This window comes from Mustela nivalis (genome assembly GCF_964662115.1).
Source record: "Mustela nivalis genome assembly, chromosome: 8".
NCBI lineage: Eukaryota > Metazoa > Chordata > Mammalia > Carnivora > Mustelidae > Mustela > Mustela nivalis.
Window position 1 is genome coordinate 88,248,654 of NC_139027.1, and position 23,943 is coordinate 88,272,596.

Below are 23,943 nucleotides of genomic sequence, written 5' to 3' on the forward strand. Positions count from 1 at the left end.
GTGGTTCCTGGACAGCTGAGTCCTTTTCCAGGAAGCTCTTCTTCCCATGGCGGTTCTTCAGAAACCCTGATTTAGTGGGGCATAGCCCATCCCTGACTAAAGTTTTGGTCCAATGGTACCAAGCCGCACGGGATACAGCTCCCACCTGGTGAAGCACCTGGCAGTACCTCTTCTCATGCTCCCATGGCTTCTGGTGTCTCATGACTAAGACTCTGAGAGCACAGAAGGGGACTTTACCCAGCTCTTGGACAAATGGGAGACATTTGATCCCTAAAACTGAACCCACAGAAACTTCCAAGTCCCCATATTCTGCTGTGTGGGGCATACTCACCACCAGTGCACAAATTTGCAGCAATTTCATGGAGGTCAAAGGGCTACAACCTATTTTCAGAGTTGTTGTGTTCCTCTTCCATTTCTTAAATGCTGGAAACTGGTTTCATCTGGAAACCTGACCTGGGGTGAAAGGGCATCTATTTCTGTTATGAACTACACGTTCCCTGACATCTGTCAGCAGGACGTGGTCTACACCCTTTCCCAGAGGCTGGAGGAAATGAGAAGGCGGCCATGTCTGGAGGGGAATGGATGCTTGCCACTGCTTCCCACCATGTGCCAGATACGTCCAAGCTTTGTGGGATGTGGCTGAGTCATCCACTCTTTCTGGATGTGTGTGGGGACAGACACAGCTATTTATTAGAATGAATCAGGGCAGTAGCTCTGCTACAAAATATTTGAATGGTATTGATTTTTAGGGTTCTTTGGGTGTTTATTACCTATTTACATTGAAAATTTGCCCCCATGAAGGTTTCATAAATGTAGCCCCGCTGCCAGGCTTGAGCTCTGGGCATCCTTTACCTACAGGATTCTCTCGGCATTGTTTTAGTATTTGTGCCCTGGGTTATGTGGCCTTCATCTTTCAAAGCCAGGAGGTAGGAGTGGACCTTTATTAATGGCTTGTATTGTATGGTTTCCTCTGTGACCTCACCTGAACGATTCTGTTTTATTTCCTCAGGGCTCCTGTAGGAGGGGCTGGGCCACCCCGGAATAATGTCATTGGAGGTTCTCCGCTGGCCAAAGGGATGGCCACAACCATCCACCCAGGTGGTGGAAGTCTGAGCAGCCCAGCCACTGCCACAAGGCCGGCCCTTCCCCTCACCACACCCCAGGCCCAGCACCAGACAGCCTCTCCCCCGATGGCCACTTGCCTGCGGCACACAGCCCAGCCCGCCACCAGCCAAGCCCGGGGCACTGTCCCCACAGGTATGTGCTGCCCCTGAGGTCTCACTCTGTAGGAAAATTTAACAAGGGTTTCTCATGAGAAACTTGTTGACCCAGGTTTCAAGCTGTCCATGATGGGCAAGTTATATTTGCCTATCATGATCATAAGCTTTTGCTAATCGCCAGGAAATACATTAACTTATATTACCCTGTCTGGGCAACTGAAATGGATTAGAGAATTCTCAAATATTGATACACTTCATTGTAGCAAGAGGACTGCATGGACCCCTAGGATTAACCCACTGACACCAGTATGTGGGCCTATTGCACAGGCCCTCCACATGCCGGGCACTGAGGTGCTCCCCAGCTAGGCAGCTGCTCACCAGACGGAGCCAGCATGCTCCTCCTCGGGAAGGCTTTGAGGCTGGAAGCAATGATGGTCATTGACCCTTCATGTTTAGGCCAGCTTTATCAATAGCCAGGCTGACATAGTTAAGGGGAAATCCAGTTGATCCAAGGACAGTGTGAGATGTAGAGAAATTATGGGGTGGATCTTACAGGCATAAAGAAGATCAGCACGTCTGGCTTGGTAGCTTAGCCCTGAGATATTAGGAACTGCTGAAGTGTAGCTCATGGCACCCCTCAGAACCCACACCAGTCGCATTCCCAGACTGTGGAGCCAGTGACGATGTCACTGATGTAGCGCAGGAACCCAGGACAGTGAGCTGTGAATTAAAATGCTAGAATTCCAGCTCCAGCCCCAAGCTTACTCTCAGAAATCATCTCTCTTCTCCTCAGAGTAAGGCTTAAAGGACAAAAAGTGTTGTTCTCTCTGGAGCAATAAAATACACAATTTCTTTTAAGAAACTAGCCGGCCAGGAGATGGCCCATTAGAAGTGCTCCAGGAGGCACCTTCTCAAGTGTGAAAAGTCAAGATAATACTTAGCACAGCAGGGGCCATATTTTCTCCCAAGTGATGGCTGATGGGACTAGAGGGTAGGAGGATGATGTCCGCCTGCCCACCTGTTCTGGGGAAGTTGGCCTGCACATTCCCATGCTGCCGCTGGTCCGGGCTTGCATACGACAGCAAGGACTTCTGAGACCATTCAGGTGTCCTGGAATGTGACATGATCATCCTGAGTGTTTTAGAGGACCACTTCCATCAGCATGCTCACTGAGAAAACAGGACCCTGTTCCTGCTCTAAGCTCCCACACACTGGCAGAAAGGCAATGTTGCCAGGCAGGGAGGCTTTGAGTGCTGGTGGAGGAGAGTCCAGTGTGGAACATTGGTGATGGGGGAAGATTGGGAGAGCCTCCTCAGAGGAGGTTGATCCCAGACTAAACAGCAAAGTAACACTCGGGTGGGGGAACAAGGAAGGGCACCATTTGAAGCAGGAAGAAGGAAAGGAGTAGTCAAACAAGTGACAGAAAGCATGTCTTAAGCTCGCAGCAGTTCAGTGAAGACAGAGTGAACATAGGTCTGGCTGAAGGCATGAGCTTGAGACCTGTGTTTGGAGGCTGAACTGCCATTGGTTTTGCTTGCTTCAGTTTCTCCCTCTGTAAAATGGCACTTACCTCTGGGGCATTGTGTGAGGACTGTCTTCCGTGGCATATCGAGTGTGTATTCAGTACATGTAGCTATTTCTATTCTTCTGTTAGAGAAGAAGAATATCACTGCAGTACTCAGTGCATGAAAGTCCAAAAAGCAAAAATAAATTATTATGAAGAATCAAGGGGGTTGAATTCTCTCATGAAAGCCATGGGAACCCATTGAGGGATTTTACAGAAGAGGGACAGCACTTTATCAAATACCATCATGCACGGTAGGGAGGAAGAATTGGTGTGGGGCAGCCCCAAACTGGGAGCCATTAGAATGGTATTGCTGTCCCTGTGTGACAGGTCAGAGGGGCCCAGACCCAAGGAATGGGGCTTCCGAATTGAGACGAATGATAGGATATTTAGGAGGCAGAATGGTTATGACCTGGAAATGGGCTGATGCTCAGGGAAACCAAGGAACCAAGTCCACTTGCCAGGTTTCTGTGTCAATGACTGGGAGAATGACAATGGCATCCCTGGTCTGGAAGATACCACCAGGAACTAGTTTATGGTGGAAGACAGTGATGTGACTTTGCAGAGTACAATGCGCTAGTCATGCTGTGGCCCCCATGCTGATTTGGATCCCTGTCCTTACGTAGGGCTGGTATTCCTTGTGTGAATCTCGCCTTGCCATGATAGAAGGTTGATCCTGCTGGTTCAGCTCACCTTGTAGTAAGTGCAGACACGTGACCCAGATGCTGGGAATAGACATGTGACCTAGATGCTGGGAATAGGCATACCTGCATGTGATGTGACTTCCATTCAGAAGAGGCCATTCATGAGGGCCATTGTAGATCCTTTTTGGGAGAGAAGCTAGTGGTGAAACAACTAGCTTTTCAGGGGGCAGCAGGGTGGACATCTGGTGGTGTCAGGTGCTGGTCATCAGTGTGTGTAGATAAAATTCTGGTGTGTAGGGCTTAGTCATCAGTGCATTCAAGGTAAACTTCTGGTGTCTAATACCCAGTCATCTGTGGGTGCAGGGTGGGCTTCTGGTGTCCATTGCCCGGTCATCAGTATGTCCAGACTCATTCTGGATAGTGTCCATTTCCTGTGGCGATGGGATCTGCACCAGGGAGGCCTCATGGGTGGGCTTGGCACTGATAGAGTGTCCAAGAATGACTGTGCCATTCCAGAGACTCTGTAAGTGTCTAATGGTCTTTCATATATGTCTCTTTTGCTTGCATTAGCCAAGAATGAGTTATGTTTTTGCAACTCTGGCCCACAGAGAACTAGTTATCTTTATAGTACAAGAGTTCTGCAACAATATTATCTGGTGCCAGCCATCTTGCCCCCAACAATGACCTCCCTAATGAGCCATGCTTGTAGCATGGCTGAAGTTATTTTGATGGTATTTATTGGTAGCCTCTAGCTAGATATACAGCCACTGTAGTGGCCAAGTGATTAAGTGAGCCCACAGCAGGGCTTCCTGAGTGGTTTTCCATAACTGGGTCAGAAGTACCCAAGATCCTGACCTCATTGCCTCATTGACCCTTGGAGCAATCAGGCAGGACCTGGGGCAGATGAAGTCCCAGGTCAGGTTCCAACTCATCGATTCACCCCAGTGTGCCACATGCACGATATGTGTACCACAATTTGGAGAGGTTGCGCAATCCAGGTCTTCACTGGGAGTGAATATTCCAGCACAGTAGCCCTGGGTTATCTGCACAAAATGCCAGTATGATGGCCTTTCTAAGCCATGCCTTGATAGCAACTTTCCCAGTTCAAAGAAGAAAATGAGACCTGCCAGTTATTTCTCCCTCTATGGAATAGCAAGCAGAATTGAAAGAAATTGGCATGGCCAGGGGCAGTACAACGTTCCATCTCTGTCATTGATCACCATAGTAACCACCATGGTGTGACAAGCATTCTCTTCCATCAGTCTAATTTTACATATGGGAAGAGTGAGGCTCAGGATGTTTAAAACAGCTTTCCCAATGCATTCCAACCTCATGCTTATCCCCACACTCTTGCTGTCATAGTCAAGTTAAAGAATGGCTCCTACCATATCATATCAGTAAATTAAATGCCACTGAGTTCCCATAGCATTTTCCACTTCATTCTGCATTTAGAGAGGAAAAATAAAACATACTGTTGACAGTACAAGTAATGGATTGTTCACTGCAGTAATTGCCCATTTCAGCAGACCCCAACCCAGGCAGTTGAGAGGCGTTTCATCAATGTTCTCATCTTGAGCCAAAGTCAGGCAGTTTGACAAAGGCTTAATTGCATTGGCCACAGCATCCAATATGATTTGTTCTGCTTGATTAATGTAACTCCTTTTTCCAAGGGCAGATCTCTCCCTGTGAAGTGCCAGTGTCCACACATCCTCATATGGGTATTTAGCAGGGCCAAGAGACTTGCCCAGCCATTTATTCAACAGCAAAAAAAAAAAAAAAAAAGAAAAAAGAGTGAGCGAGCAAGCAAATCACTGAAAAAAAGGTAGATACTCTGCTAGGCCCTGGAAATGCAGAGAAGAATCACATAACCCCCAGTTCTACATTCAGCTATAGAGAATGACAAGAAAACAAATTCTTGCAATAGAGTTTGAAAAGCACTGTAGCAGAGGTATTGAGAGGGTAATAAGAAAGCATGGAGGAGAGATATGTAACTCAGATTGGGGAGGAAAATGAGAGAGTGAAAAATTTTCAAGAGGTGATGATTTTGCCTTGATTCTTAAAGTACAAATAGGAACTATCTGAGCAGACAAAGCACAAAGAGAGTTCTAGCAGAAGTACTAGCAAGGACAAGGACATGGCAATGAGAAATACCGGAGTTTCTATTTTGGGTAACTTTATTTATTTTGCTGTGACTGAAACAAAAGGCATGGAAGGAGAAGACCAGGGTGTTGGTGACAATTTCTCTGCAGAGGTAAAATTTAATTTTTGGTCTCAAGGCTGGCATGCAGCAGGGTGGAAGCATGAGGAAAGCTCCAAAGCTGGCAGAGGACTAGTGCACTTGAAAACTGAGATGAAGTCAGGGTGGAAGGATGAAGAAAGGAGAGGATGAATGCCACTGGCAAAGCTGAAAGGTAAACAGGGGAAGATCATGGAGGTTCCTTTAAACTATGTTGTGCAATTTTGGTTTATATCCTAAGGGACAGATCAGAGGGGTTAAATAATAGATATAGTTGGATTTTTATGTCTAAAGGATAAAGCTGGGCTTCTACTTATGACCAGCCTAAAATAATGAGGGCAGGATTTATCAACCTGCCAGAAACAGTTTAAAAGAACAACAGTTTGCAAGATGCCAAACAATGGAAAACCAAGGAAAGTGATCCATGAGAATAGGAAACGAGGAGTTGAGCCCCAGCTTACTGGCTGGAGAGAGGTTCCAGACTTTGGCACAGGGAGGAGTAACAAAGTGGAGCACAGTGAGCTTCCTGATGTGAGGATGTGATGTGAGAGTCTGGATGATCGAAGTGGCTGGAGTTTGAAGGACAGAGCCTTGAGAGGAGAAGGCGGCACAGAAGGAAAACCCCAGAGGATGCAGGGTCTCCTCTTGAGTAGTAGACCAAGAAGTAATCAGCATATATCTATGAGGAAACTGTGCGAATCCAGGGAAACTATGAGAGAAAGGATCAGTGCTGTCAGTGCCCACCATTCACAAAGTGCTGGAAATAGTACCACCACCCAGATGAAAAAAATGTTCCACCACCCAGATGAAAAAAAAAAAAACTGTTCACAGGACATTGAGTACTCTATGCAGAAGGGCTCTGCCTCAGTCCCTAGATAAACCACTGCCCTAGTCCTACCCAACTAGTCTTTTTTTTTTTTTAAGATTTTATTTATTTATTTGACAGAGATCATAAGTAGGCAGAGAGGCAGACAGAAGGAAAGAGAAGAAGGGAAGCAGGCTCCCTGCTGAGCAGAAAGCCTGATGTGGGGCTCGATCCCGGGACCCTGAGATCATGACCCAAGCCGAAGGCAGAGGCTTTAACCCACTGACCCACCCAGGTGCCCCTCTACCCAACTAGTCTTAAAAGAAGACTCAAAAAGATTGAACTGTTTCCAACTCATTTAACTGTGATGGAGAACTGAGTTTAAGAGTCTTCAAGACTGCAAAAAGGAAGAGTTGATGGGGCTGCAAAAATATCCAGTTCTCAACAACATAAAAATAACAATGTCTGATAGTAGTAAAAAATTCCTAGGCACACAAAGGAAAATATGACCCATAATGATGAGGTCAACCAGTCAGTCAGAATTAATCCAGTTGTTAGAATTAGCATATAAAGGTAAAAACAGATATTATAATTGCATTTATTATTATGTGCTCAATAAGTATAAAATACTCAGAAAATTAAGTAGAAATATGGAAGATGTTTTAAAAACCCAAGTCAAATGCTAGAAATAGAAACTACAGTGTGTGAGATCAAGAATACAGCAGATAGAATTAATGGCAGATTAGACATTGCTAAAGAAAATATTAGTGAACTTGAAGATGTAGCAATAGGAGCTATGAAAAATGAAACACAAATATAAAAGAGAACTTCTTAAAATGAGCATCAGTGATCAGTGGCAATGTCACATGGCCTAATATATGTGTAATTAGAGTCTCCAAAGTAGAGGAGTGAAAGGTGAAAAAGAAAAATTATTTGAGAAATAATAGATCAGATTGTTCTAAATTTGATGAAAACTACAAACTCATAGATCAAAGATAGCTGGTGGGCCCCAAGCACGAAAAACGGGGAAAACTACACCAAGGCAAATTACAATCAAATTGTACAAAATCTGTAATAAAATCTTCAAAAAACAACAAGGGAAAAATGATAGATAAAGTAGGAAAAAATAAGGACGACAGTATATTTCTTGTCAGAAACTCTTAAGTGAGAAAATAGTGGAGTAGTAGAAAGAAAGAAAGAAATCTGCCAAGATAGCATTCTATACCCAGCAAAAGTTTCTTTCAAAATGAAAGCAAAATAATCATTCTTTTTTTAAAAATTTATTTTTTTATTTATTTTCAGCAAAACAGTATTCATTATTTTGGAACCACACCCAGTGCTCCATGCAATCCGTGCCCTCTATAATACCCACCACCTGGTACCCCGACCTCCCATCCCCTGCCCCTTCAAAACCCTCAGATTGTTTTTCAGAGTCCATAGTCTCTCAGGGTTCACCTCCCCTTCCAATTTCCCGCAACTCCCTTCTCTTCTTATAGTAAAGCTAAAAGATTTCATTACCAGCAGACCACACTATGAAAAATATTAAACAAATTTCTTTAGGAAGAAGGAAAATAGTATCAGATGGAAATGTGGATCTGTAAAAGGGAGTGAAAGATGCAAGGAATGATAACTGCATATATAAATATATAACTTTTACTGACTATTTAAATATCTTTAAACTATAGCAAATGAAACAAAAATAAAAACAATGTAGTTTCTCATTTAAAATACATGTACCCCATTGGTTATAGCAGCAATGTCCACAACAGCCAAAATATGGAAAGAGCCTAAATGCCCATCAACAGATAAATTTAAATAGAATGGGTAAAGAGGCAGTGTGTGTGTGTTTGTGTGTATGTATGCATGTATGTATGTATAATGCGCATACACGTACATACAATGGAATATTACTCAGTCATCAAAAAGAATGAAATCCTGCCATTTGCAATGACAGAGATGGAACTAGAGGTTATTATGCTAAGCAAAATAAGTAAGTCATAGAATGACAAATACAATATGATTTCATGCATATGTGGAATTTTTTTAAAGATTATATTTGTTTATTTGATACAGATAGAGATCACAAGTAGACAGAGAAGCAGGCAGAGAGAGGGGGGAAGCAGGTTCCCCGCTGAGCAGAGAGCCCGACACGGGGCTCGATCCCAGGCCCACAAGATCCTGACCTGAGCTGAAGGCAGAGGCTTAACCCACTGAGCCACCCAGGCACCCCGCATATGTGGAATTTAAGAAATAAAACAGATGAACATAAGGGAAAGGGAGAAAAATAAAATAAGATGAAAATTGAGAGGAAGGCAAGCCAGAAGAGATGCTAATCTAGGACACAAACTGAGGGTTGCTAGAGAGAAGATGGGTGGGGAGAGGGGTAACTGGGAGATGGGCAGTAAGGAGGGAACTTGATGGAATGAGTACTAGGTGTTATATGCAACTGATGAATCACTAAATTCTACCCCAGTAACTAATAATATGGTATATGTTAAATAAAGTAAACTTCAATAAAGAAGTAAAATTAAAATTAAAATGTATAATGGCAAATGTACCATTTGGGGTGCATTTGGACGTTGGGAATAGAAAAATATACTATTATACTATACTATTATAAATTATTATACTATTATAAGTATGCTCTTATACTATGTGTGAAGAGTTATGGAGTCACTTGTAGGTAGACTATGATAAATTAAAGATGTAAGCAAGCACTAAATATCAAAACAGAATTACAGCAATAAGCTAATAAAGGAGGTAAGATGGAATCACAAAAACTTCTAATTAATCTAAAAGAAGGCATAAAAAGAGAGGAAAGGAAATGAAGAATGCATGAATAAAATGGTAAACATGTAATAAAGTGTAGATTTAATCCTGGTCATAAAAATAAATATAAATGGTCTAAACAACTTTAAAGAGAATGCAGAGATTGTCAAGTATTATTTTTTAAAAAGACAAAACTTAACCATATGCTGTGAACAGGAAACATATTTTAATACTTTAAATACAAAAAAAAAAGTAAAAATAGTAAAGAAAGGATCAAGATATACGGTTGATTCTCATTATCCACAGTAGCTATGCTGTATAAAGTTTTCATGGACACTATATTAGTGAACACTAAACTATTGCTCCTAAGTGAAATACATGCATGTATATCTCACAGAGACTATAATCTTAAATACTAAAAATAAGTCATTCTGGTAGATTCTATTTCTTTTACAAAAGAGAAAATAAGGTTCAGAAGGGACTGCCCAAGGCCACCCCATTAACATGTGAAAAGCAGGGTTCAAGCCTGTCCAGTCAGTCCCAGAGCTGGAGCATCTTGCACTGCCCTGCCCTTTCCCCTCCCATCTCTGTCCCTGGGCTTCTCTGCATGAACTTAAACAAGAAGGAAGAACATCATTTTATTGCACCTCAGCTGGGAAAATGTGTCAGCAACTCCAGTTTTTTGCTAGTAGGAGCATGTCCGTGAATGACCACAAAAGCACCACAGGTATTGCTTTGGGAGTTAAAAATCAATCGTAACTAGTAGGTGAATTTGCACAGATAGAATCTATGGATAATGAGGATCAAATGTACCGTGCTAATACTACTAAAAAGAAATCTGAAATGGTGATATTAATATCAGAGTACAATTTAGAACAAAGAATATTATTACTATATGAATGGCAATTTCATAATGATTAAGGGGTCAGTGTGTCAAGAGGACTAAATATTTATGCCCAAATAACAGAACTTCAAAATATATAAGCAGTTACTGGTAGAGCTGCAAGGAGAAATAAATAGACTAATCCACAATTAGAGTCAAAACTTTCAATACTTCTCTCAATGACTGGCAGAACGAGTACAGAGAATATTGATAAGAATATAGAACATTTTAGCAAGGTGTAACTGATTTGACTTAACATTTATGGAGTGCTACACCAACAGCAAAATACACATTCTTTTCAAGTGAACACAGAACATTTACCAACATAGACCACATATTGGGCCATAATATTTAAATCTAGATAAATTTAAAGGTATTTAAGTCTCACATATTATATTCCCTGACTACAATACAGATGAATTAGACATTAATAACATAGAGATATTCCTAAATATTTGAAACTAAATAGCACACACACTTAAACCATGGATGAAAGAAGAAATCAAAAGGGATTTTAAAAAGTGTTTTGAACTGAATGAAAATGAAAATACAGCGTATAAACACTGAACACAGATGGTAGGGAAAAGTAGAGCTCAAATCGGTCACCTCAGTTTTACTTTAAGAAACTAGAAAAAAAGAGCAAAGGAAGCTAAAAGAAGCAGAAAAAAGTCAGTGCAGAAATAAATGAAATAGAAAACAAAAATAATAGAGAAAATCAATGAAAGTGAACTTGTTTCGTTGAGATCTGTAATAAAATTGGTAAGCATCAAGACAGAGAAATAAAGAATAGAGAGACCACACAAATTATCAATACCAGGAATAATAGATTTTATGGAATAATAAGGGATTATTATTTTACTTCAGATTTTACAGAATATAAGGTATTATAAAAAATTATACCAATAAACTCAATGTATTAGACAAAACATACATTTCTTAAAAAACAGAAATTAATATACTTAAGAAACAATAAATAACCTGAATAGGCCTATGTCTATTAAAATTGAAGTAGAAATTGAATTAGTTAAAAACTTTCCACAAAGAAATCTCCAAGCCTGAGTGGCTTCATTGTTAAATTATACCTAATGGCTAAGGGAAAAAATACAACAATTCCATTGAAACACTTCCAGAAAATTGAAGGGAGAATATTTCCTAGCTCTTTCTATAAGGTTTACTCTACCCTCATACCCAAACCAGACAAAGGCACTGAAGGAAAATAAAACTACAACTACAGCTATCAACTGTCAACTACAAACTACAACTATCAACTGTAAACACAGATGTAAAAACTCTAAACAAAATTTTAGCAGTTAATTATAGTAATAAATAAAAAGGATAATACATCATGACCAAGTAGAGTTTCTCTTAGGAATTCAAGGTTTGACTTGCATTTAACAGTCAATATAATTTATTGTATTAACAAACCTAAAGAATAAAAATAATATGGTCAATTTAATAGATGTGGATTTTTTTTTTTTTACAAAATCCAGCACACGTTCCTGATTACAAACTGTCAGAAAATGAGAAAATAGAAGTAAGCTGCTTGACCTGATAATGGGCATCTATGAAAACCACAGCTAACCTCAGATTTAATAGTGAGAGACTGAAAGCTTTCCCCCTGAGATCAGGATTAAACAGGGATATCCACTCATGCCACTTCTATTCAGTATTGTACTGTAAGTTCTAGCCAGAGCAGTTAGTTAAGAAAAAGATATAAAAAGCATGCAGATTGGAAAGGAGGGAGTAAAATTGTGGCATCTATTTGCATGTAATATGATCTTGAATATAGAAAGCCCTGGAGAATCCACACTAACCAAAAGAGCTTTCTTTATAGTTAATAAATGAGTGCAGCAAGGTTGCAGGATCCAAGATTAATATATAGTATCAATTACACTTTTACATACTAGCAGTGAATAATTAGAAATTGATGTTTTAAAAAATGATAGTAATTTTAGTAAGAACAAATGTAATTTAGGGATATATCTGATAAAAGAAGAGGAAGACCTGTCCACTGAAAATTACCAAATATTGCTAAGAGAAATTGAATAAGACTGAAATAAGTAGAGCAGTATATTTTATTCATAAGTAAGAAGACTTAATATTGTTAAGGGCTCTATTCTCCAAAAATTTACCTAAAGATTCAATGGAATACCAAATTCCATTGGTAAAATGTTAATCCCACTCAACTTTTTTGTAGAGATTAGAAATCTATTTCTCAAATTCATTTAGACATGTAAAGAACCTAAAATAGCTGAAACAAACATGAAAAGAAAACAAAGTTGGAAGACTAACACTGATTTCAAGATTTAAGGTTATTGGGACACCTAGGTGGTGGCTCAGTTGGTTAAGCAACAGCCTTCAGCTCAGGTCATGATCCCAGAGTCCCTGGATGGAGTCCCACATCCGGCTCCCTACTTGGTGGGAAGTCTGCTTCTCCCTCTGACCTCTCATCTCTCATGCTCTCTCTCTCTGTCTCTCATGCTAAATAAATAAAATTTATATTTATTCTCTCTCTCAAATAAATAAATAAAATCTTTTTTAAAAAGACATAAGGTTACAGTAATCAAGTCCATGTGATATTGGTGTAAAGATGAGCAACTAGATCTGTGGATACTTTTTTCTGAAAACAGAAGTGTCCATTAAGTTTGCTGACAGGTTGATCCTGTTCAGAGAATATATGATGGAATGAAAGCGAGAAACCATATTTCTGAGAAGTGACTGAGAACCGAGTGAAGGATTCCTGAATACTATGGGATAGTGAGTTCATGTGGAAATCCCCTATTATCTCTGTTTTAAACACAGATCTCTTTGTTTTTAAATTTTTGAAAAGTCAACTCTATGGATAGAAACAAAATGGAACACATAATAGCAAGTAGGATGGCTTAGTGGGATGAAAAGCAGGCAGTATTAGCTGACTTTCAGTTCCTGCAAGAGAAAATGGACAGGAAGTCTCTGGTGAGTATCAGGGGACCAGAGCCACATGCAATGGTTTAAACAGCTGCAGTCTCTTCCATTTTTGGGGAATGGTTGGTACTGAGCTGCTGCCTGGGGTATAGGAAAAGAGAGAGAAGGCCATCTTGACATGGATCTGAGTTCAGCTATGGCCTGAGGACCAGAGCCCAAACCATCCAGCTACACCTGGTTCTGAGAGGAGGTCGCAGAGGACCGTGCAGAAGCAGTGACCAAGGGGCACTTGGGTGGCTCAGTGGGTTGAGACTCTGCCTTCGGCTTGGGTCATGATCTCAGGGTCCTGGGATTGAGCCCTGCATTGGGCTCTCTGCTCAGTGAGGGGCCTGCTTCCCCCTATCTCTCTACCTGCCTCTCTGCCTACTTATGATCTCTCTCTCTCTCTCTGTCAAATAAATAAATAAAATCTTAAAAAAAAAAAAAGCAGTGACAAGGCTACAATGACAATAAGATAGTCGTGCTCAAAAGGAACTTGCACATGGAAATCTTGAAGCACAAAGGAAACACTAAAGCAAAAAAGATAGCCAATAAACTGAGGAAATGGGAGAGAAATAAGAGAGCAATCTGAAAAAGACTTTGCTATCAGTATATTTAAGATCCTCTAGGGGTGCCTGGCTAGCTCAGTCAGAGAGCATCTGATTCTTAATCCTGGAGTCATGAGTTCAAGTCCCACATTGGGCATGGGGCCTAGTTAAAAAATAAAATATAAAAAAATACAATAAAATAAAAAATAAAAGATCCTCTAAAAGGGAAAAGAAAGAATAACATCTACTTCCCCCGCCTTCCCCAAGAAAGAAAGAAAAAAACAGGGTGTTATAAAGGGGAAAAATTGGATGGATAGCTATGAATCAGAAACTGATGGGTATGAAAAAGAACCAACTTGAAATTTTGGAAAGGGAAAAATAGATTTATTTAAATACAGAATCTCTACAGGTATGATGAACTCTAGCCTGAACACAGTTGAAGATGGAAATTGGTGACACTAGAAAGCTGTAGAGGGAGTGTATCCAGAGCACAGAGCAGAGATGAAAACTGCCATGAGAGCAAATACAGATGGTGCAAAGAACTGAATGAAAAGTAAGAAAGAAACAATGCAGACACTATTTCAAGAATACTATGTATAAAGAAAAACCGGAAAAGGAGGTACTGACCAAAAAAAGGACTGTTTTTGAAATGGGAGCTATAACTTGGTTAGTAAATTAACAGGAGGAAAGTTATCGGAGATACTTAATACAGGCAAGAAGGGAAGAGCCAGAAGAAAGGATCAAGATGAGTGTGACGGGTAGACCTCTTGGGACCTTTTGTCCTTGAAACTGGAGCGCAGGGTGGGTCTAGATGTGGATGAGTTAAGAGAGGAGCTAGCCTGGCCTGAAGTTTGGCCTGAGTTGCGAATGTTCCATTTCATCCATGAAATGGGAAGTGATCAACTTGAGAGTAAGAAAAGGGCAACGTAAACCTGGGGGCATCATGTTGCCTGATTTCAAGCTTTATTACAAAACTGTGATCACCAAGGCAGCATGGTTCTGGCACAAAAACAACACATAGACCAATGGAACAGAGTAGAGAGCACAGATATGGACCCTCAACTCTATGGTCAAATAATCTTTGACAAAGCAGGAAAAATATCCAGTGGAGAAAAGACAGTCTCTTCAATAAATGGTGCTGGGAAAATTGGACAGCTATGTGTAGAAGAATGAAACTCGACCATTCTCTTACACCGCACACAAAGATAAACTCAAAATGGATGAAAGACCTCAATGTGAGACAGGAATCCATCAAAACCTAGAGGAGAACATAGGCAGTAACTTCAACATCAGCCACAGAAACTTCTTTCAAGACATGTCTCCAAAGGCAAAGGAAACAAAAGCAAAAATGAACTTTGGGGACTTCATCAAGATAAGAAGCTTCTGCACAGCAAAGGAAACAGTCAACAAAACAAAGAGGCAACCCACAGAATGGGAGAAGATATTTGCAAATGACAGTATAGACAAAGGGATGATATCCAAGATCTATAAAGAACACCTCAAACGCAACACCCAAAAAACAGATAATCATTTCAAAAAATGGGGAGAAGACATGAACAGACACTTCTCCAAAGAAGATATACAAATGGCTAGCAGACAACATGAAAAAATGTTCATCATCATTAGCCATCAGAGAAATTCAAATCAAAACCTCATTGAGAGGGGCACCTGGGTGGCTCGGTGCGTTAAGCCTCTGCCTTCGCCTCAGTTCATGAGCTCAGGGTCCTGGGATTGAGCCCTGCATCGGGCTCTCTGCTCAGGGGAGAGCTTGCTTCACTCCTTCTCTCTCTGCCTGCCTCTGCCTACTTGTGATCTTGGTCTATCAAATAAATAAATAAAATCTTTAAAAAACAAACAAACAAATCCTCATTGAGAAACCACCTAGTGAGAATGACCAAAATTAACAAGACAGGAAATAACAAATGTTGGAGAGGTTGTGGAGAAAGGGGAACCCTCTTACACTGTTGGTGGAAATGCACGTTGGTGCAGACACTTTGGAAAACTGTGGAGATTCCCCAAGAAATTAAATATAGAGCTACCCTATGGCCCTGCAATTGCACTACTGGGTATTTACCACAGAGATAGCGATGTAGTGAAAAGAAGGGCCATATGTACTCCAGTGTTTAAAGCAGCAATGTCCACAATAGCCAAACTGTGGAAAGAGCCAAGATGTCCTGCAACAGATGAATGGATAAAGAAGATGTGGTCCATATATACAACGGAATATTATGCCTCCATCAGAAAGGATGAATACCCAACTTTTGCATCAACATGGATGAGACTGGAGGAGATTATGCTGAGTGAAATAAGTCAAGCAGAGAAAGTCAATTATCATATGGTTTCACTTACTTGTGGAGCATAAGGAATAATATAGAGGACATTAGGAAAAGGAAAGGAAAAGTAAATTGGGGGAAATTGGAGTGGGTGATGAACTATGAGAGACTGTGGACCCTCAGAAAGAAACTGAGGTTTTTAGAGGGGAGGGGGTAGGGGGATGGGTGAACCTGGTAGTGGGCATTAAGGAGGCACGTATTGCATGGAGTGCTTGGTGTTGTATGTAAACAATTTGGAACACTGCATCAAAAACTAATATATTTTATGGTGACTAACATGACACAATTAAAAATAAAAGAAAAGAGCAACATTGATGGTAAAGTAGATCATTATTCATTCAACTACTCTTTATAGAAAGCACATGTGGGATGATGTAGTGATGAACTGAGTGAGGTCCAATAGTATTTAGGCACTCCACAGTTGCTGAAGCACGCCAAAGATTCATAAAGGAGAGGTAGAGGGAAACAGAGACTACGGAGTAAGAACATTTTCTCAGACTGCCTGCCTCTGTGAGGCAGGTTGCTTTGGTATTGCTAACCAGTAGGATGATCAGAGTGAGAGCAGTCCAGGTCAGTCCAAGGTTGGGTGGCACAGGGTGGGTGATCCCGAGGATAAATCCCCCCTGGGGATCAGTGGAATCCCACATTCTTCTACCAGCCAGCCTGCTCCTCTTTCTCATGGAGGATTTTTATCTTCTCCAGTGGTTCAATTCTGTAAAATCTGGAGAAATATTTTAATTGAGGTTTTCTTTTCTCAAAGTCCTGTTCATTCATTCAAGAAATTTATTAAGCACCTGCTGCATGCTGGGCAGCAGTCCAGCTGTTCAGAATAGATCTGTGAACTCTACAGCAAGTGGAGCTCCCTCGTGGAGCTAGCTCAGCTTGTAGTGGGGGCAGATAGGCAGGGAACAGTGAACACACGATGAAGAGGGTATCCTACAGGTGGGTAAGAGCAGATAGTGCTGTGGGAGGAGAGGGAAATTGAAGCAGAGCAAGAGGGGCTGGGATTGCAGAGTGGCACTCTGCACTGCTCAGTGGGTTGGCAAAAACAGAGCTCTCTAGGAGGGCAGTGTCTGAGATGACTGAAGCAGGCCAGGGGACGTGTGACTCTGGGGAAGAGGGTTCTGTGCCATAGCCTCTGAGGTGAGAGAGAGCCTGTGTTGGGAGAACAGCCAAGAGGCTGGAGTGGCTGGGGGGAGGAGCAAGGGAGAAAACAGGGGAGCATGTCAAAGAGATTGCCTGGCAGGCAGGCTTAGAACTTTCTGGAACACCCTCTCCTCTTTTGCACTGGGTTTGGCAGGGTGATGTGGCAGGCACGTGGAAGCCAGCCAGAGGTAGAGGGGAGTGGTATGGGACTCAGCCGAAGAATCTGGAGCAGCCCCTGCAGGCTTTTGAGCCCAAGAGATTGTTCTTGCCTGGCCCAACTGCCAATTCTCATTCCAGGGCTGGGGGGCTGGGGTGAAGGAGAGTTCAGACAGCTGGAGAGAGGCAGACAAATGGCCCCAGGAGCACTATCCAAGTCACGGGTTACCTCGGGCTGATTGAGTGACTGCAGTGGGTTCATTGATCTGCAGTTGATTAACCTGGTCTTTTGAAACTTGGGGCCACATTCAGTGATGATTCAAACCCACCCCAAACCCTGAATACTTCAAAAACCGTAAATCAGCTTTTATTTATTTCACCTCCTAGAAATAGGCCGCAGCCAGAGTCCCAGAGTCCCGTAGAACCCAGGATCACATAATTAGATCTCACCAGCTCTTTCCACACAGCACTGTCAGAGGGAAGAGGCCTGGCTTGCATGTGAAGGGGCTTTGGTTTGTCATGCCGAGTTACAGGGAAATGCTCTGAGGATTTATGAGTAGGTTATCTATTTAAGGCATATTTAGTGGCTGAGAATATTGTTTTGTTTCATGACGTGTATTTTTTTCATGTTGCAAAGCCACAAATGCCATGAATTCTGCTGGTGGGAAATAAGGACAGTGTGAGGTGTAATTCTTCTCTGGGGGACGGTGCAAAAATGATGTGATCTGAGTTGTCTGATGTGGCATGAAGTGACATGGGCTGCCACATGCCCTTTGGGTCACCAGCCCAGGCCACAAGTCACCATCCCTCTGGTGTGGCTCACTCTGTTGCTCAGTATGTTTCTTCTGTGATTAGTAAGGAGACAATTCTTCAAAATCACTAATGTGAGTTGCAGCAAGATTCATTTTAATTCAGTGTTGTGTTTAGAAGGAACTTGTGTTTTCACATGGTGGGTTGTTACCAATGTTAGGCCTTCAGAACCTTACCATCCTTAGGAAGCATTTTTGCTGGCAGTAGGGGCCAGAGTCGTCATTGTGAGGTTCCTGTTCTGTAAATCCAGGAACTGTTGCTTCGGGGTGCGGGCAAGGCAATGGCCACAGGCAGGTCGCGGTGAGAGGGGTGACGGCTTACCCCAAGACTGCAGCTGCCTTCCTCCTATGACTTTCACCAGCTAAAGCTGCCACATGTGCTCAGCCTGAGCTCGGCTGGCTCTAATACCAAGTGTGAACAGGGGACCGGGTTACAGTTCTGGGGTTGAGACCAACCAGAGTCAAGCTGTCAGCAGTGATCACCTTAGAGGGAGAGGGGTCTAATAATCCCCGGGCATCTTGGGGCTTCTTCAGGATTCTGTCATAGGCTTTACTTTTATGAACATTTTCCACAAAGATGTTATAAGAGAACTTGTGCGTGTATTAGTTCATCACAGCAGAGGAAACCAGTTAGAAGGCTTCATGGGAACCTAGGAATATGCCCATGCTTGTGGCAACTTTGGAAAAGATGTTTTCTTTTTTGTGAGGGTCAGCTGTTTTGAAGGTGAGCTGTTTGTGCCATGGCAGGGCTCAGGAGATGGGATGTGTTTCCCTGGTCACCTGGGCTCAGTCTCTCTCCTGTGGAGAGTGGCTGGGTGTGGAGTGACCACAGAGAGAGGCTGTGAGCCCTGGGAGAAGGCTGAGGAAAGAGTCGGTGGAGACTACATTGCAGTATCAAAACTAACCTCGCAACCCTACTCTCTCTCCAACCCCACGCTCCAGCTGCCCACTCCTCAGCCCAGGCCCAGGACCGACCAACTGCCACCGTGTCGCCCCTGCGCACCCAGAACTCCCCATCCCGCCTGCCCGCCGCCAGCCTCAGGCCTCACTCGGTGGTGTCCCCACAGCATGTGCACCAGCCCCCCATGCAGACAGTCATCGGAGCCCAGTGCCCCCGACCAGCCATTCCGCTTACATCTGCAGCGTCTGCCGTCACACCTCCCAACGTCAGTGCTGCCAACCTCAACGGGGAGGCTGGAGGGGGGTCTGTCAGTGGCTTGTCATCGTCCAGCCCCACCAACACCGGATGCAAACCAGATGAGAAGAAAAATGAAAAGGTAAGTGGCTTTTCTGAGCGAGCCCTGACTGTGGCCCAGCATTATTGTAACTCTTTGGTACCAGACACCAATGACATTTTATAAAATTAAGGCATGAATTAGGGCCCCCAGTTCTTGCCCTCAGATGCCTCAGGCCTGTGACAGAGATGGAGGCCAAACCAGCAAAGCAGCTTTCCTCGGAGTGGAATTCAGGTAGGCCTCAGGTTCAAGTAGGGCTAACCTGAGCCCAGATAGACCTTTTATGCAAATCAGAGAAAAAGTGTCATTTCCTCAGAATGCTTTAATTCTGTCTGTTGGGGAGTCACTGTAATATGCTCATTTGTTAGAACAAGATACTGATTGCCAGGTACCAGGATATTATAATAATAAATATACAGATCTACTTATATACAAAGTGAACAGCTTCCCTTCCTTTCAATGTGTCATCCTTGTGCAGTGTACAACCTGTTCAACCACGTGGGACAGGCTGTTTTCTGAGGAGAAACAAGAGTGGATGCTGGAATGACAGTTAATGTAGATAGCACTTTCAGCTATTCTTTTGTGAAGGAAATTGGGCTTATTCACAAAAGTCCAGTGGGCTTGCCTCTGTTACTACCCAGCTAGACACTGGATTTAGTCAGTGTTAGAATCAGATTTCTAAATCAGTGCTGCCCAATAAAAGTATAATTCAAGCTACCTATCTAATTTAAAATCTTCTAGTAGCCACATTTTTAATAAATTAAAAGAATTTTAAAAATAAAATTAAAAAGTAAAATTCATTTTAATGGTATAATCTATTAAACCCAATATCTAAAAATTTTATCATTTCAACATGTAATCTATATAAGAAAAATGTTGATGAGGTATTTTACTATTTTTTTACATTCAGTCTTTAAAACCCAGGAAGACATCTGCAATGCTCACAGGTGACTGCCTTGCCCACTATTGTCCTGCTGCATGTCTAGCTGGGACCCACATGTCTAGCTGGGAGCTCCTCTCTTCATTGCCTTGCTGTATGAACAATGTATTCTCATTCCCTCTTGGCTTTACAACAGGCTGTGGATCTTTTAGAACCTTTCTATATAAAACCAGTCTCTTTTTTTTTTTTAAAGATTTTATTTATTTATTAGACACAGACAGAGAGAGCACAAGCAGGGGGAGCAGCAGAGGGAAAGGGAAAAGCAGACTCCTCGCTGAGCAGTTAGCCTGATACGGGGCTCGATCCCAGAACCCTGGGATAATAACCTGAGTTGAAGACAGACGCTTAACAACTGAGCCACCCAGATGCCCTTAAAACCAGTCTTCCAATGAGTGTGTGCTAGCCAGAGTTGGGGTGAACCCTGCAACACAGAATGGTATATTCAAGGCAAGGATAGCCACTCCTGTCTCTTGAGGAACAGTACCAAAACCAGTGTTGACTGCCCAGGCCACATGTCCAGTGGACCCTGGAGGCACACCTACTAGCTCACTTCCTGGGCTTGGAGGGAGCACAGAGGCTTCTTGGAACTGTGCACACCAAATTCTTCAGGGCCCCCAGATTAGTGGTGCTCAGGCCTCATCACCGCCTGTCTCATCTGGTCCGGAGGAACGTTATTCCCATGCTCAGGGGTGTGGAAGAAGACTCGGTCACAGCCACTGCTCCTGTGCTCTCACCCAGCAGAGCTCAAGCCCCCCTGAGACCGGCAGGGTCCCAGGCACGAAGTGAAATCATTGCTCTGCCGTTTGTGTCCATGTCTGTTTGCAAATCCTTTGGTCTCAGCCTGCTCCCTTGCAGCCTGGTTGGGAGATGTAGCTGGGCCTCATCAGGGGGCAGAGTGGGGTTATAAGGCCCCCTCACACTTGGAAATACTTCCTGCAAGACTAGCTCCTCTGGGCCTTAAAAAAGCAATGGACTTGGAAAGGGAAAGGCAGTAATAATTCTGTAAACATTTCTGGTTCTTTACCAAAAAATTCCCTCTCTCTAGTTTGCAAAACAGATAGGGCTAGGGCTCATGACATTAGAGTCAGTCTTGTAGGAAAGCGATATTACTCACCATCTTGCCCTCTTAAGCATGTTGCTAAGGAAGTCCAGCGCTGGACCTGCTCTCAGCATTCCCATCCTGTTAGATACCTAGCAGGCATTTTGTTCTCAGTCAGGGTTCACTCTCTGCTAACAGCTCTCCTACATCAGCAGGATGAGTTGAGTCCAGGGGACACCCAAAGGGTCCCTCTTGTTAAACGGCACCGTGGAAGGAATGCCTGCTCACAGAAGGAAAGCAGCAGACATGTGCAGCAGAAATGCACGGGCCAGCTGCTGCCTGTAGAGGCCATGCGCGGGGCTGGGCACTGATGGCCCCGGGGCTGTCCATGCTGTGCTCTCAAGGAGGAGGTGAAATGGACTAGGCGGGGTGAAGCGAGCACATCTTCGTAGGTATGGCAGCAACCGTCCACGTCAGACCCAGGAGGAGAAATACTGTATATCGTCCTTCCGAGTGTGATGTGTGGTTTTCACTTCTCACCTCTCACCTCTCATACAAAGCATAAACAAAAAAAAGCACTGTCTAAAAAAAAACCACCTGTTAATGGTTTTTCCTTTTGTATTCCCAGTTGAATTTCTTCTACTTCAGAGTGAAGTGCAAACCATTCAGTTGCCATCTCTAGCAGAAGCGCCAAGACAGTAGCTGTTCCCGCAAACCTGTGCAGTGTACCCCAAGCCAGCTGAGTGCCCCCAGGCCAGGGGGCCTTGGTGCCCTTGGGCTGTGCCCCTTGCCCCCTGCCCCCACCGGGACCACAGCCGAACAGATTTCACCCACTTTGAAAACACAGAAGTTGGCTTCAAATCTATTTCTGGGTAAACCTATCACAGACGTGCCCATGTCTAATTCCAGTGGAAGGAATTTTTTTAAGTAATTTGCCATATTCTCCAGGTTGTTATTGTTGTGAATTTTGCTTTGAAAAAGGCAGAGCTCCCAGCCATGCTGTCCATGGAGACCCAAACCAAAGCGCCTGCGAGTTTTCACATGGCCAGGCTCTTCTGAAATTAGATCCAAACCCTTCTAAGCGTGGGCACAAGAGAGAAGACCATGACTATTGGGGCTCCTGGCCCCTGAGGTAGTGGCAGACGGCATTCTCTCCTAGGAGCATGGGAGATTTCTTCCCAGGCATCCCAGCATGCGGGGTACAAAGAGGACCCAAATGTGGCCTGTGGGCACTGATTGCTGTGGAGACCTTGGGAGGCTGGCACTCTGCTGGTTCTATGCTTGGGGATTGGGCTTCTCAAGCTCTGCTCCAGGCAGGCCTTGTGCATTGGCCCTTCTTGGCCCACTTTTGGGTTGAGGCCTCCAGAGAGACTCAAGGGCTGACAGGATGGGCGCTCGCTTCTAGAAGTAGACTGGATCCTGAGCCAGAGCTCCTCTCTGGGCCCAGGACTTCGACCTGAGTGTGCAGCCTCCACCCTCTCTCCCACAGGCTCTTCCTGCCCATCTTTCTGGTCCTATGACTGCCTGCAGGGGCTGCCCTGTGGCCCGGCTGCCAGCCTCCTAGAGAGCTGCCCACTTCTGCTAGCAGGGTCCACTCCAGAGTTGTGCCCTCGTGCCTTAGCCCTGAAGCCCACAGTGAGGAAGCCTGGACAGGACAGGGTGCACAGAGGACAGGTCTGAGATGGGGGACTTCGGACCCAGAGATTCTCTTAGAGCCCTGGACAGCACTAGGGACTCTTCTAGCATCTGGAGCCATTTGGGCTGATTGGGGATCTGTTCTGCTTGTGGACAGATCTGCTGGAGGTGGCCCTACATGGAAGAGCCCCCCCGCCCAAGAAGACATAAGAAGGATGTGTGTTGTATAGCTTCAGGGTACCCCAAAGCTGGGTGGATCCCTTCCTGGTCTCCCAGGTTGGAGACAGGAGAGGCACCCCCAGCATGGGGAGGACCCCAGGGCACAGAGAAGACGCCAAAGCATGAGAAAGGCCCCAGAATACGGAAATCATAAAGGTTACAGTCTTCAGAAGGTGCAGCTGTGGGCGTCATTGGAGGTCTTCCCACCAAGGCCTAATGTTTCTGAAGGAGGGACTGGATATAATTTTTGGAGTCATCTTTTGGTGCCCACAGATTGCAGAGTGGAAAGAAAATCTTGGAAGAATTTTCAGATGATCTGGAGTATTTAACTTAACCCCTTTATGCTTAAATCCATTTCTGTGCTTGAAACAACCATCAAATACCACCTGTCCATCCATGACTTTTCTATCTCTGAGGTCTTGTGAACACTCCGCACCAGATGATATGGGTCAGTTATCCCTCAGGGTCAACTCCGTGGGAGAGTCATCGTAAAGAGAGCACTGTGCCCCTGGAGAGAGGCCACGGTCAGAGACTAGCAGCAGTGATATGCTGAGGAAGGAGGTAGAAGATCATGGCCCTCCTGAAGCCAGGAAGCATTCCCCAACCATCTGGCAAGAAGTCATTCAAGTCACCCCTCTCTCTCCTTTTATTACAAGGAACATGTATGTGGCCCAGGTAGAATGCTGGGCTCTGGGAGTCTATAGTGAGAGAATATTCTGCTCCAGCCTAGAGGGACACTGAGTCTAGTACCAGGATGCAGGCTGGTAAACAGGCAATTGGGATAAAGGGATAACTGACCCATATCATCTGGTGCGGAGT

The 23,943-nt window shown here is 43.6% G+C and overlaps 1 protein-coding gene across 1 annotated transcript in view; it reads left to right on the forward strand.

The window, feature by feature from the left end:
• SH3RF3 (SH3 domain containing ring finger 3) overlaps window positions 1-23,943 on the forward strand; it is a 365,053-nt gene that overhangs the window by 292,923 nt on the left and 48,187 nt on the right. The window contains exons 7-8 of the mRNA XM_082744231.1: window positions 1,010-1,257; window positions 18,999-19,333. Of these exons, the coding sequence (XP_082600357.1) occupies window positions 1,010-1,257; window positions 18,999-19,333 (583 nt within the window). The remainder of the gene's footprint in view (window positions 1-1,009; window positions 1,258-18,998; window positions 19,334-23,943) is intronic.